At 34.0% G+C, this 15,544-nt stretch overlaps 1 protein-coding gene across 1 annotated transcript in view; it reads left to right on the forward strand.

Moving 5' to 3' along the window:
• The window catches only part of MAGI3 (membrane associated guanylate kinase, WW and PDZ domain containing 3), a 225,221-nt gene that overhangs the window by 173,881 nt on the left and 35,796 nt on the right, over window positions 1–15,544 (forward strand). The window contains 6 exon segments of the mRNA XM_074263089.1: window positions 1–340; window positions 1,875–1,906; window positions 4,543–4,699; window positions 8,051–8,142; window positions 10,084–10,276; window positions 13,425–13,610. Of these exon segments, the coding sequence (XP_074119190.1) occupies window positions 1–340; window positions 1,875–1,906; window positions 4,543–4,699; window positions 8,051–8,142; window positions 10,084–10,276; window positions 13,425–13,610 (1,000 nt within the window).

The raw sequence follows: 15,544 nt of genomic DNA on the forward strand, positions 1-15,544 counted from the left end.
CGGGGTCACATTCTGGGTAGTGATCGTCTGAATGGCCCTTCTTTGGACCCAAATGAGCAAAGGGCATCCATGGCATCATCAGGAAGCTCTCAACCAGAACTAGTGACTATCCCTCTGATTAAGGGTCCTAAAGGTTTTGGGTTTGCAATAGCTGATAGTCCAACTGGGCAGAAGGTGAAAATGATATTGGACAGCCAGTGGTGTCATGGCCTTCAAAAAGGAGATATTATTAAGGAGATTTACCATCAAAATGTACAAAATTTAACACACCTCCAAGTTGTTGAAGTGCTAAAACAATTTCCTGTAGGCACAGATGTACCATTACTCATCTTGAGAGGAGGTGAGTAAAGATGCAACATGGAAAAATGTATGGTTTTTATGTATTTATGTCTGTAAATTGTCTTTCCTTATAGGAATCGTCTTCCCTAGTGTACAATTTCTATAAGGCTTTGGTCAGTCACTCATACAGCAGTTTTGAGTTTCCAATCTATTATTTGAGTCAGTGTGGCCTGATGGAGAGAGCCAGCCTCTGATACATCCTGGCCATGTGATTTGCCATGGGACCTTGGAAGGTCTCTCAGTTCATTAGGTTGCTCTAAGGCCATAAGTTGCTCGAAAGGTGCTGACCTGCTGTTGGTAGAATGTGTTTCCTAATTGAAGAGTTCTCTCTTCCAAAGAAATCATAAGTCCATGATTTTATGATTACTCACGGATATTTCTTCAGTTAAAAGACTGCCTATTTAATTGTATTTCTTCTGCTGACAAGCACAAGTAATAGTCAGAAGACCTTTAAAAATCTTGAGTCATCTGTGACTTAGTAATGTCTTTAACGTGATTTCAAAGAACAAAACTCTTTACATTTCTATTAGATGCTGTTGAGGATCTCTTGAAGCTTGTGCTATTGTATTCACAGTGATAATAACTTTTACTTTTAAAGACTTTTTCTGAAGCTCTTGTGGCCTTCCCTTATGTGGTAATTAGTGCCTTCACTGCCCATATGAGAAAATCACATGTCTTGTTTTACCAAGGTCATGAAGAAGCACCAAATATACCAGACATCATACCTTCCCCTCTTCCCCCCAATTTTAAGCTCTAATTACTTACTTGAGCTTTAATGGGATTTTTTGAGCACATGCCTACAGATTAGCTAACATTTAAAAATTAGAATTTCACTCTTATACATTCTCACATGCTTCTGTTCTATTAGCACCTTGTTTCTCCATCATGTGCATGGAAATATTTCCTTTAATATGGACTTTTGTTTATTTTTAACAGCTTAGATTCTTCTTTGGATGATCTTTTCAAATACTTAATACAGCTTTCAAATTTGCATAGCACAGCACAATACAGTAGAGATAGCACTGACCCAGGAGTCAGAGACTGTGCTTCAAAGTTCACCTATGTGATCTTTGGCAGTTTTCTTAATGTCTCCCTTGGCTGCCATATTCTCTTTGGCAAAATAATCCATTTGGGTGGCAAAGAAATGGCCCTTGAGTTCCCTTCTAATTCCAGGGCTGTGAACTTGTAAACTCTGTAATGTAGGGAAGTATGGGTATTATTGTCCCCATTTTATAGATGGGGAACCTGAGACTCTGAGGCTTTAAGTGCTCAGGATCATACAGGTAGGGAGTGTCAGAGATAGTATTCAAAGAAAGGTCTCCTGACTCCTAATCAGGCACATTATCAGCTATTCATTAATGAAGATTAAACCTTTCTCTCTTCATGCTAAGTTTTTCAGTTTTATGTTCCACTAAATTAAAACTAGCTTACTTACTTTACTTTTGTTCCATTTGAAAACAGTATTCATGATTAAAGAATGTCAATCCAAAGAATTATTCTTTTGGTTTTAAAATTTGGCTCATTGTTTTCTCTAGGTCCTCCTTCACCAGCTAAAACTACCAAAGTGGTGAGTATGTAAAATGTTTGCAAGAGTGGAAAAGTTAGTCATCATCATATATCATACATGTAAAATTGGGACTATCCCCATATAGAATCTTATTAATTTCTCTTGGCTTTAAAAACAATAGGGGAAGGGTGGGGAGGGAATCTGCTCCCAGTGGTTTTAAATAAATATTAGAACAGATGGTATATTAAAACCATACCAAAATAAAGAAAAGAAAAAAAAAAAAAAACATGCGATGTCACCCAGTATATATCCAAATTTCCTATGTAGTTTTGTGTTCCATCAATATCTCAAATGTTTCATATCCCACATCTCTCTAAACCCAGCCCATTTTCTAGCTTCTTTATTTCTATTGAAAGCACCATCATCTTTGGAGTTATCCAGGTTTGTAAGTTAAAGTTACTCTTGAATCTTACCTTACCTTTCTTATTCATTCATTTGAGGAACTTTTTTCAATTTGCCTCCACCAAAAAATTTCACAGCTGTCCCCCCTTTCTCTACTCAATGGCTGCTTTCTTTTTTCAGGTTCTTAGCACCTGAAGGGCTCCTGAAATATTTCTATAGTCTCTTAATTAGTTTCCCTTTTCCACTTTCTTCCTTCTCCAATTTATCTTTCATACAGCTGCTGGTTTTCTTAAACTACACTTCAGGCTAGGTCATTCTTGCTCAGATTCTTTGTGTTGTCTCCAGGATAAAATCCAGATCCCATATTGGGTACTTAAGACCTTTTATAAGGTCTTTATGGCCTCAACCTATGTTCCCAAGTTTATTTTATTTTATATCACTCCCCTTCCTGAACTCTATACTAAGGCACATTGGCCCACTTGCTAATACTCACACTTTACATTCCATCTCCAATCTCCAACTTTTGTCCCAGGCTGCCCCTAATACCTGGAGTATATACCTCCCACCTCTGAGAATCCTTCACTTCCCTCAAGGTTTAGCTCAGATGCTAGCTTCTCCTTGAAGCTTTTTCTAACCTCCCTAGTTGTTGGTGCTTTCTTCTGCTTCAAATCGTCAGTTTTAATTATTTGCTTTATATACTATTTTCCTCATTTTTGTCATTAAACTCATAATAAATTATACGCGATAGGCACAATAGTTATTTGTTGAATAATCTAAAACATTTTTGGCCTTCTGTATTATCCACTGGCTTGTTTTGCTGATTTTTTTGTTGCTGATTGCCCCCAATATACAACTTAATTATTTTGCTTTATGTTCAGCTAGCTATTGGCCCCCAGACATCTGAATTAAATAGCTTGTCAAAGGACCCACTCATATAGGATGAGAACTAAAAGAAGGCTCATTGTAACGTCTTGGAAAAGAATGTTAATCACTTATCAGTTTCTTATATTGATACCACCAGTAATTACAAGTATTGAATACAAAGACAATTAATGAACATGAAATCTTATTTTAGTTTTAGCTTGATGTTTTATAATTTATGTCATCAGCAGCAGCCCATCAAAGATGTTTATCAGTAGCCAGAAACTCTAGGTTATTCAAGTGAACTTTCCAGCATCGTTAAAAATATATATTTTTAGATCTAATTTAGCAAAATTATTAGAACAATAGCTTCACTCTCTAGCGCACCTACATGTCCTTCATAGACTCAGTCTTATGAAATTCATTGAGATGTTCTAGAAATTCTGCTCATGGCTACTTCTAGCAACCTATTGAGACCATTCTTCCCTTTTCTGCTGGTTGATTTAGGACCCTGGTCAGCAGGGAAGGAGGGAGGAGAGAGAAATAGATTTGTTCTCAAAACAGGCACTGTTAATCACTAAGCTAAGAACTACTATGTGCTAATTGACAGTGATCATTTCTTAAAAATTTTTTCTTAAATTAGAATCTAACTCCTGGCTACCATATTTGTACAAATATACTCTTGAGGATTTGAATTGGTGGCTTGGTTGGTTGGGGTGGGAATATTTCATTTCCTTTGTAGCTAGTTGTTTTTTATTCTTAATATTATTAAGTATTTGGGAATTAACTTTTTGCAAACAAAAAATAATCAAAATAAGCTACTTCTCTTCTTTGGCTTAGTGCTTTTCCCTTTAGAGTGTTTGGATTTTGGAGGGTATTTTCATAGTATTATCTATTTAATGTAGCTTGTGGTTAAGACTTATGCTGTTCAGTGTTTTTAGAAAAAACATGTTGAAAACATTTTCATTGGAAATTAAACCAAATCAAAAAAGAGAAGTAAAAAATTATGCAGAGCATTCTTTTTTCCTTTCTTTTTTTAGAAGAATCCTTTTTCTGTGTAAGAAACATTTATTTCTTCCTCAAATCAGCTAGCAATTTCAAGGTGGGAAAAAGAGTAGTAGCTATTATTCAAATAATAAGACACTTCATTTTTTGTCATTTACAAAATTTTAGAATTTTTTCCTACTTTCAGGTAAATATATCTTAACTCAATACTTTCAAAAAAAAGTTTTATTGCTATATTGAATCTATCAAATATATTAATGCCCAACATCTTAGTTTCTTAGTGTTGAGGGATGTGCTTAAAGAAATATGTCCATGCCTAGCCAACTTGTATATTTTATTTGTCAAGTGTCTTTTATGAAGTGTTTGAATCATCTGTTTTCTTATCATTTTCAACCATTTACTAAGTAGCACCTGCTTTTTCATTTTAGAAGACGGATAAACAGGAGAATTCAGGAAGCTTGGAGGCCATCAATGAGTCTGTTCCTCAGCCAATGCCTTTTCCACCCAGCATCATCAGGTCAGGATCCCCTAAATTAGATCCTTCTGAGGTCTACCTGAAGTCCAAGACTATATATGAAGATAAACGTAAGTCACCAAGATTTTTCAGGATAGTAGAGAACAAAGTGAGCATGGCTGTCATAAGGGGCTCTTTCATTCTCAGGAATCAGGTTTTTGTTTTTTTCCAATTACAAGTTTAAGGATGTTTGTATTATTAGGAAGACTATTTTTAGGCTGCCTCATTTATCCCTTGTTGTAAGCATTAAATACAGAAATTTGAAGTGATAGAGTTGAAAGGCACCCTGTAAAGCATTTCATCTAGAACTCTCCTTTTACAAGGGAAGAGCTAAGATCTAAGACCTCAAGGCAAAAATCAGACAGCAGAGCCAGGATTTCAGATCTAGCATCTATACCATACTGCATGTCAGCATGGAAATACAGCATGTGACTAATTTTGCTCTCATTTAAACAACCACAGTCCTTTAGCCTGGCACCTGCAAGACAGGGAGAGGTGGGTAAGTGGTCTAAACAAAATGATTAATGTAAAATATATGTGTAGAGAGAGTTTGGGATTTTCTCTGTCCTTTTTCATTGTGCTATGTGCTATGATTCAGTTTTCCTTGTTTATAAAATTAGACTGAATATTCTTTAATCATCTCTTCCATACGGATTTCTCCTACTTAGCATTAACAATCTCAGCCAGGCCCTCAGTGTTTCTATGTATTTCCTTTCTCATTTCCCACAGTATTCGTTTTTAACCTTCTTCTCAAGATCCCAACTTCACCTGCACCTCCAAGATTCTCAACAGATGACCCTATTTTCTACTTTAAAGTACATATCAAGACTTCCCAGGAGTTCCCTCAGTTCTTCTTTTTACCTTCACCTCCTCATTTAAAACTTATTTCTATATTTATGTAAATCTTCTCTTTCTTCACTTCTGATTTGAGCATTGCACTTTGTCCCATCCCATCTTTTCTACCAATTAGCTCTGATTATTTTCTCTTAATCATCTCTCACTTGGGATCTTCCCTCTAGCTAAAAAAAAAAAAAACCAACCCCTTTCTTTGTTCCTGCTATCTTATTTATATTTTCCCTGACATTTACCTGTCATTCAGAGCCTTCCACAATCTGACCCCAACATATCATTCCACTTATAAGGTTGTTTTCCTTTCCTGCTTCAGTACCTGCCATTTTCTCCATTTTACTCCCATGTATGACATCTTGCCTACACTGCAAATCCCTTCTCAAATATTATTCCCCCTCTCTCTCTCTCTTTTTTTTTTTTTTTTTTAATTAAGCAATTGGGGTTAAGTGACAGTGTCACACAGCTAGTAAGTGTTAAGTGCCTGAGATCAGATTTAAACTCAGAGCCTCCTTACTTCAGGGTCACTGCTCTACCTGCTGCACCATTTAGATGCCCCTCAAATACTACCCTTTCTAAGAAGTTTTTGTTTACTTCTCCAATAGGAAGGGATTTCTCTGTCTTCTGATGATAGACTGTGTTAGATACTAGACTGTGAATGCTCAGGACATTGTACACTGAATCCTTATAGCTCTAGCATTCTCGAATTCTGTGTAGTTGCATTTTGATAAAGACTTGCCAGAGGTAATAAGTCCAAAAGCAATTTTTTTCTCCTAATGTGAGCCCACCATAAAGCAAGTGAAGGATTAACAGCTACCCCTAAGACTAGAATGCCAAAAAAGCACAGAGCAACTGCAGGTGGAACAAAAGGCTCATTATATGTGCATAATGAAGATCTTGTTTCCCAAGACAGTCTTTGCAGTTGCTTCTTATGCCTCATGAAATAAACTTGTCCAGGCAACCTCTCTCTTTGTGGTAGAAAAATGTGACTTAATTCCACAGCATTACTTAGTATGTGAGATTACTCACATTTTCTTTAAACACATATATGATTTGAAATGTAATTATTATTTTCATAAATCAAACTAAAAGAATGAAGACATTCTGAAGAATGAAGAATGTTCTAGAGAACATTTCCTGGAACTTGTCATGAACACTTTACTGAAATATTATCTCATATTTAAATAAATGTGTAGAGAGAGTTTGGGATTTTCTTTGTCCTTTTTCTCTAGCTGCCTCTTCCTTTTTCATTCCATCTTCCCTAAAGCAAATATTCCTAAAATACAGGTCTGACCACGTCATTCCACTGCTTAAGAAACTTCAGCCACTCCCTATTGCCTCTGGATAAAATACAAACTTCTTGAGTTGACATTTAAAACCCTTCACAGTCTGGTTTATCTTCACAGATTTTTCTGCAGTCCTTGTATATTTCTCCCATTCACATACATGCTATATATTTCCACCATCAAACTGGTCTATATGCTGTTTCCTTCATCTCTAGAATTCTCAAATTCCTCAGTTTTGTCTCAGTCCTTTGCTTTCTTCATGGATCAACTCAAACCTCACTTACTTCCAACAGGAGGCCTTCTTGATACCTATGGTTCCTAATGTCTTCTCCCCTGACCTCCATATCTCTTCCATTGTATTTATTTGTGTAAATTGTGTATTTGTTCATCAGTGTTCATGTTATTTCCATTAATTAATAAATTATTAATAATAATTTACATTAATGTAAGCTCCTTACATCAGGGATGGTAGTATTTTTGACTTTATAGTTCTAATCCTTCATATCATTTCTGGCACATATTAGGAGCTTAATAGTAAATGTTTGCTGAATAGATGAATGGATAAAAAAGGGCATCAGTATTTTCTCCAATCAAACTCCAAAGACAAAAGATAAATTCTACACATGAAATGAAGTAAACTCTCTGGTATTTTCATGTTGACCTGGTTAACATAAGCCTTAAAGTGTAGCATAAATGGTGTTTATTTTTACTCAATAGCAATAATATGTCTTAATTATTTCAAAAATAAACTTGTGAACTCCTGCAAATGTAGCTGTATATAGAAGGATGCAAATCTGTATACTCTGAGAAAAGCATTAGTTTTAAGTTTGTCAAGACTAAATTTTCTGTCATTTCTTAAGACTCTGAAATACCTTACCTAACTATCAAAATCATTTTATTTTGCTATCACATGGCAGATATAAATTAGTTAACATTGTGGTTTGATGAATCAAGTATTGTTACATTTATTGGAGTTATTAGAATTTAATATTAACTTGCTATCAAGTAGACATATGGGGTAGAGTAAACACTAATTAGGAATAGAACACTATGTCCAGAACTTCTTCAACAGAACTTGATTGTTTACATTTTTCTTATCATGTTAGTATTCAAGCTTGAGCTCTGATACATCTTAAAAGCTTCAAGTTTACAATTTTACCACAGAATTATAAAATATTACCTGACTAAATATTGAATATTAGTCATCTTGTTTTATTCAAGTTGTCATTTAAGAAATAAGATAAAAATTCTACTCTTTTTTTTTTTTTTTTTTTTTTTTTTTCTATTTAGCTCCAAACACGAAGGATTTGGATGTTTTCCTTCGAAAACAGGAATCGGGATTTGGCTTTAGAGTCCTAGGAGGAGATGGACCTGATCAGTCTGTAAGTTGTTTACTGAGAATTTGGATATATCTGGATTTTTTTTTCCCTTTGTGTGATTATTTTACATTCTTGCTTTTTTCCTCTTTAACAATATGATTAATAAATAAATGGGTTTGATTTCCAATCATCTTATTACCATGCTCCCTTAGGAATTATTTGGATAGGATCTTTCTTGATCGCTTAGTAAATACTTGAACTAAAAATTGAGTAATCATATTTCAGCTTCATAAAATAGCAACTCTGATTAGTCACCCTCCTCCTTTACTTTATTTGGGTTTTTTTAACCTTTTTCTAAACAAATTGTTAGTTTCATTTCTTGGGAAACCTCTAATTCTTAATCCTATTTCCTATATTCTCTGACTGATTCATAAATAATATATTTTTTTACTTAATATTTTGTTTTTTTCTAATTACATGTAAAAATAGTTTTCACTATTCACTTTTGTAAAATTTGAAGTTTCACATTTTTCTTCCTCCCAAATAGCAATCTGATATAGATTATACATATACAATATGATATATTTTGAATATTGTACTATTTAATCTTAACAATGTTTTGTCACGAAAAACACCAGTAAATACTCAGTATTTTTCTGCATGTGATTTTATATGGAAGTCTACACAGCTGGCATTGACTTTATTGTTTAGTAGATGCAAAAGTTGTATTTGAAGGAGACAAAGCAGTCAACTTAAAGATTTTGTTAATATGTGGTTCTATTAACATTTATTTTTAGAGGGAAAATATTGATAAAACAAAAAATCTTTTCTGTTAATAACCTAAGTATCACAATGATTTGTGTTTTCTAAAATCTGAATGCATACAATATTTTGTTACACTATCATAAATCAAAGCCTTTATACATTAAAATTTGTGTGAATCTACCATTGTAGTTATAATGCTATTTAAAAAATTAAATAAAAATATCTCCCATATTTATGAAAAGGGATTTTGATTTTGATGGTATACATCTGTTCTGATTCATAATATTGACAACAATTTTCACCATCCTATCAAGCAAATAAAATTTGAAGACAAGTTGAAATGACTACATTCAATGGTCAAATGTGATAGTATTGTTATTTAGCTTTTGCCATTTAGATATTTTCACTGTATTGAAATTCATATAATTTGCTAGAGTATTTTTTGAAAATTCAATTCAAACTGCGGATACATCTTTTTTTCTAATGTGAAAACTAAGCATAAATATTAACCAAACTTTCCAAAGAAATCTGTTTATTACAACTTAATTATAACATTACAACATAATAGCTGATTTTTCCCTTTTTCTGAGGCTGGGGTTAAGTGACTTGCTCAGGGTCACACAGCTAGGAAGTGTCTGAGATCAGATTTGAACTAGGGTCCTCCTGAAATTCAAGGCTGGTGCTCTATCCACTGCGCTACCTAGCTGCCCCCTAATGATTCTTTAAATGAAACATAACCATTTATTCTTTTTCCATAATAAATGTTTCATAGTAGTAAACAGTGAGCTTGCAGTGGCAGACATCTGTATATGGGTAGAGAAAGATTCATCCCCATTCTCCCTTCTCACCGTAGAATGGCAATAAATGTTCTGATAGTAGTAAGTAGAGATTTTGTTCTAAGCAGTTATTATATAACAGTATGTTTGTTGGATGTAGCAACTACTTTGTTAATCTTTTGGATTATGATATCTACCCCTTTTGTTTTCAACCCTAAGGATTTGCTGAAAGTAAATGAGAAAGTTATTGGGGAGCTCCTATCATTTAAATAAAGTTCTTTCAATGACCATGACTCTAGCAATTGCCATTTTCAAGTTAATGACTTGTGAGATGGGACAGTTTTTCTTCCTTGGGTTTAAAAAGTACTTTATATTTGCCTAGTATTTATTTTTTCTGCAAATTTGACTTTTAGCTGATCTAAGCAGACTGTTTCGACCAACCCACAGATTTTTGTTTCATCAGATATATATTGGAGCCATCATTCCCCTGGGAGCAGCTGAGAAAGATGGTCGGCTGCGTGCTGCTGATGAACTCATGTGCATTGATGGAATTCCAGTTAAAGGAAAATCGCACAAACAAGTTTTAGACCTAATGACAACTGCTGCTCGAAATGGCCACGTGTTACTTACTGTTCGAAGAAAGATCTTCTATGGTGGTATGTTGATCTCACTGTGGTCTTAGAAGCTAAGTGGGCTAAATAGCCTACTTTCCACATTGTACTTTCAGTTCTCGCCTCTTTGCTTCATATGCCATAACAGTACTTCCTAGGAGTCATGTTTTAGTCTGTGTTGCAGATGACTGTTCAGTACTGCTTCCCTGTGTTTGCCAGTTGCCTAATTTTATTGACTGCCTTTTATTTGATAATTCTTACATATGCTAACTATAAAATATGTCAGTATGATTGTTCTATGTGGACTTTATTCCTAATCCTGATGGCACTAATACTTCTGACCATCTCAAGAATTTATGATTTCCTTGACATGGCTCCATCTTACCTTTCCAGCTTGAAAGCTTGATTATATCTTATTCCTCTTTATACACTCTTCATGACAGTCACTCTGGTCTTTTGGCAGTTCCTACATATGATATTTCATCTTCTTTCTCCATATTTTTGTGCAGGAGAGACCTGGAATGTACCCCATCCTCACCTCTGCCTCTTAGGATCCCTAGTTTTCTTCAGAAATGAACTCAAATGCCATTTCTGCACAAGGCCTTTCCTGATCCCCCTCATTGGCTAATTTCTTCTTCCAAATTATATTATAATAATAATGATGTGTATATTTGTGTGGGGGGAGGGGAGGATCTTTACAGGTAAAGTATAGATGTCTTGAGGGCAGGAATTGTTTTATTTTGGCTTTGCATCTTCTGCTCCTGGTACAGAGCAGAAAATGTTAGGTTGATATGAAATGTTTATATGTATATTGATACTTGTGAATATGTCACAATAAGAAATTCACTCTATCACAAAAAATATGTAATTCATCTAAAATTTATTGGTTAAGGAGTGTCCTGGACCAATAAGAGGTCATGATCACATAACTATATATATCAGAAATGGGGCATTACTTGAACTCATATTAATTTCAAGTCTGGTTCTTTGCTACATTATATACTACCTGTGTATATGTATACACTTGCACGAGTATAATAATTTTATGTCTATATAAATATATAAATATATATATACTTACATATATATGTCTCCACTTATGTTTTAATTCCATTTTACATAATAAGAAGTTTAGATCAGTGTTAATTCCTTAATTTGACTTGTCATGTTTTGATGTTTTTAATTCACCTTTTTATTTTTAGTTTTCTCTTAGCAAAAGATCTCACTGCCTTATTTAAACTACTGAATGTTGGTAGATATATATATATACACACATACATACATAATACATATATGTGTGTGTGCGTAAATACATAACAACTCTCAAATGAACTAGACCATTCAATATTTTGAAATCATCCATAAAAGAACAGTGAGATCCCTCTTGTTTTGAGAATAGACAAAAAAAGGTGAATTCAAGATCCCATTATCAGAATATGGCATATAATCACAGTAATTTCCAAAGCATTTTACATATCATTTCATTCTATCTTTCCAACAACCTGTGAGATAGATATGATTATTATTCCAATTTTATAGATGAAGAAATGTCAACTGAGATCAGTTAAATGACTTGCCCAACATCACATAGTTTATAAGTGTCTGAAATAGATTTGAACTCAGCTCTTCTCACCTACACACCCATAACTGTCTCTTCTATTGGATATATTGCTTGGTGCTAGAGATAAAAAGACAAAAAGAAACAGTACATTCTCTCAAAAAGCATACATTGTATGGGAAGATACACAGTGTACATAGATATTAATTAGATACATCAACATATAATCTTTTGAGAAAGCATGTAAAGCTACCCTACCTTCCCTGTCCTGTTTCTTTAGAACAAATTTTTCCCATGTAGAGGTACATTCTCCTCATGGGCTTTAATCCCAGCATAGCCCAGTAATATCTATAAAATAAAATTTGCCTCTATCCATGAGGACCTTCATTTTTTTCATCTTGCTACTTGTTTTTCTCAGTCATTCTTGGATTTTGTCTTCCATAAACGTGACTCAACTGCTATTGTGTGACTTAGTTGATAGATACTTTTCCTCCTATTCCTTATTTGTAGTTAAAAACCATTTTTAGTGGAGTTGGATTTGCAAGACATCTGGCAAATGCTTTCTTAATAACTTTTCTCTGGCTAGTAAACTACCATTTCTGTGTTTTAAGCAGTGTTCTTGAGATCCAGATGACATTCTCAACATCTTCTGAGCCAGCTACTCCCTTCCTAAGCCTACTTCTCTCTTTTTCATCTCTGACCTTTAGCAGTGTTTTATAGGTTCCTTCTGGTAGTGATATTTATGTGCATATGAATCGACAAGGTGTCTTCTGCTTTGGGGGAGAAGTGGGATTCTCTTCTGTATCTTAAGGACACTCCCTGCAGAGACAGCAGCCATCCCTTTGGAGATTCCTCAGGCCATTTGAATAAGGAAGTCTCCTTTCTCTGCTGCCCTTCTTTTTTTTGTCTAACCCCTATTGGACAGTCTCTCATTTGATCTCTTCTGTGGACTTTATCAGACCTTGCAAGATAAAAACTTACCTCAGAGCCAAAACTAAAGGGACTCTTCTTCCCTTCTTTTTCTGAGTGGCCTTCTCACATTCTCAAGCCTCCTAAGTAAAACCCGTTTTCTTATGCTTCTTTTTCATATATCTTTTTTTTTTTTTTTTTGTCCCCAGCCTTAACTGCTTTCTTCACTTAGAACTTCCCTATACCAAAGAAATCATAGGTCTGGCCTCCACAGGACCCTGCAAACATACTGATTTAGACACACTAGAATCCAGTCATGACTGTATGCAGTGAATTCTTGACACTGAAATAATATACAAGGTAGAGGTTTCTCTCCCATCCCTCATAATGAATAAAAAGTTATCAAAGGTTCATAGTCTACATGTTTGCATGAACTTCTGTTCAGATGAATGATCCCAACTTTGTTGTCCTGGAGATCCTTCTCCCTTAAGTAATTGGAGGATGATCATACACTTCCAAGGATCTATAAACATCAACTTATTATTACCTTATTTCCAATCTTGTACTCACAGAGCCCTTTGATATTTAACTCCAAACTTATGTACTTAGTTTAACAAAGCTCTTAGGGGAAGATTCCTGTTACATAATGTTTGCTATAGGAAACTACACTTTGCACTCAGCTGTGTTATCTTCTCATTGTGTCAGAATTAACAATATTTGTTATAGAAAAGCAACCTGAAGAAGATGACTTGCAGACCTTCATTTCAGCCCAGAATGGATCTCCCCGAATGAACCGGGCAGAGGGCACAACCAGACCTCCCCAGGAGGCCTATGATGTTGTTTTGCAGCGTAAAGAAAATGAAGGATTTGGCTTTGTCATACTTACCTCCAAAAACAAACCACCCCCTGGAGGTAAGTTCTCCTATACAACTTTTTTCTCTGTTTTTCTATTTGTTTTATGTAGCTCCTACTGGACCTTATTGAGACTAATTATGATTTATGCTATTTGTGTTATAATTTATTTCCTTGGTGACTCTTTCAGAGAATGATGAATATTTTTCCTTATATATTTTTAAAATTATAAAATCTGTATCAGTATAAAGTTTCTTTATATTTATATTCTTCAGAATATAGTAAAGCCCAGATTGATTCCCTTACTTCTTTTACATGAATTCAAGGAAATAACTATTAATAATTCAATCTGCATCAAGATTATGCTATCATAGTACAGAAAGTGCCAGAATCCTGGTTTAATAGATTCAATGAAAAGTTCATTTCCAAAATGGGGGAAGGGAATAAAAGGACAGAAACTCCAAATTTGCAATAAAGAATCTTTCTGAAGATATGAATGAAGTACAGTGCTGGCAGCAGTTGGAGAACAAACTCAGATAATAGAAATCCCAATCCCAGAATATCATGAAAGAGATGCCTCCTCTGTCATTTAAAAATATGTGATGGGTTTATAATATTTAATACCTTTGTTGAAAGATGAAAGACATTGCTCCTTTAAATACAAATGTTCTGTTCAAAAGTAAATTTTATTGAAAATCTTTGTAAATTTGCCTAGTCTGAATATATAAATAATTATCATAAGCCCATTTTGGCAGAATATTCTCTCCTGAAAAATTTTATAGATAGCTGTAGTCTCTTGGGAAAGGAAGAGATTATTTTTCTCCCCTGCCCCATGACATCCCTGTGATTTCCTCTTCAGTGGAAATGTCATAATTCAGAGCTATTAGAATATAAAAGAACCATGATTTATTTTGATGTCAAAAAATGATTATCTTAAATATGTTAAAACTAAGAGGAACAAAGGCATAAATATAAATTAACATTATGACTGAAAAACAAAAACAAACTTAAAAAACCCCAAACTTTATTAACATAATGCTCTTCATGCCAGTGAGCCTGATTTTTCTACTGGATACTAAGATATATTTAAACTAATATCTTACTAGAAAAAGAATACTTTTAGAAAAGAGTTGTAGGACAAACTATTTTAAGAAAATATTTGTAAAATTAATGTGAGTATGTGATGGAAGAAGATACCATGCCAAAGATAAATTATTACTATAGTACCAGGTCACTGCTTACTGATACTTGCTTCCATTTTCCAAAAGCAGTTGCCATGGTAACACTTGGAACTGTAACTGTCACTGATGTTGTGAAGATTATGTGGCCTACACCAGAAAAAAATGGAAAAGAAGCCTTTAAGGAGATTTTGTATGTCATTGTAAATTAAGATTTTTGAAAATAATAATAAATAGTCATATTTTAACTCTATTGCCATAGTGCAAGTGTCCTGGTTTATGAGCCAGTGAGAGATTATTAAGGGCCTTGATTTTCTAAATCACATTATATTAAGGTAGAGTCAAGTATTTAAGATAAAACTAAGAATACTGAAGGGAAAAATGAAGGAAATTGTGATGTAGTACCTTGCATTATAACTGATTTAAATATTAATTTTTTTTTTAAAGAAGCTAGTTTGTAGACATAGTTTAAATGTTATACTTATCTAGCAAAAAGATGAATTCTTTGCCCCTTTCCTTTGAGAGGTACTTATGCTTTTAAGAAACTTTAGAAGTATATAAATGCAAATTCTTGAGTAACGAGGTGGGAAAGAAAACCCAATTAAAATGTAAAATTGAAGCAGCAGTTAATGTGCAGTAGGAAATGAGTGTTTGCAGCTCATTAATTATCAGCCTGAATAGTAAATTAGTCTTAGGTTGTTGATGAATTTTATAAAGTGCTTGAGATTTCTAGTTATTGTATAACATATCAATTTTAACTTCAATGAAATGCTAATTGATAAATCTCATCCACAGTCAAACTCTGGCAGGCCCTTT

Source organism: Sminthopsis crassicaudata, chromosome 4 (assembly GCF_048593235.1).
Source record: "Sminthopsis crassicaudata isolate SCR6 chromosome 4, ASM4859323v1, whole genome shotgun sequence".
Taxonomy (NCBI): Eukaryota; Metazoa; Chordata; class Mammalia; order Dasyuromorphia; family Dasyuridae; genus Sminthopsis; species Sminthopsis crassicaudata.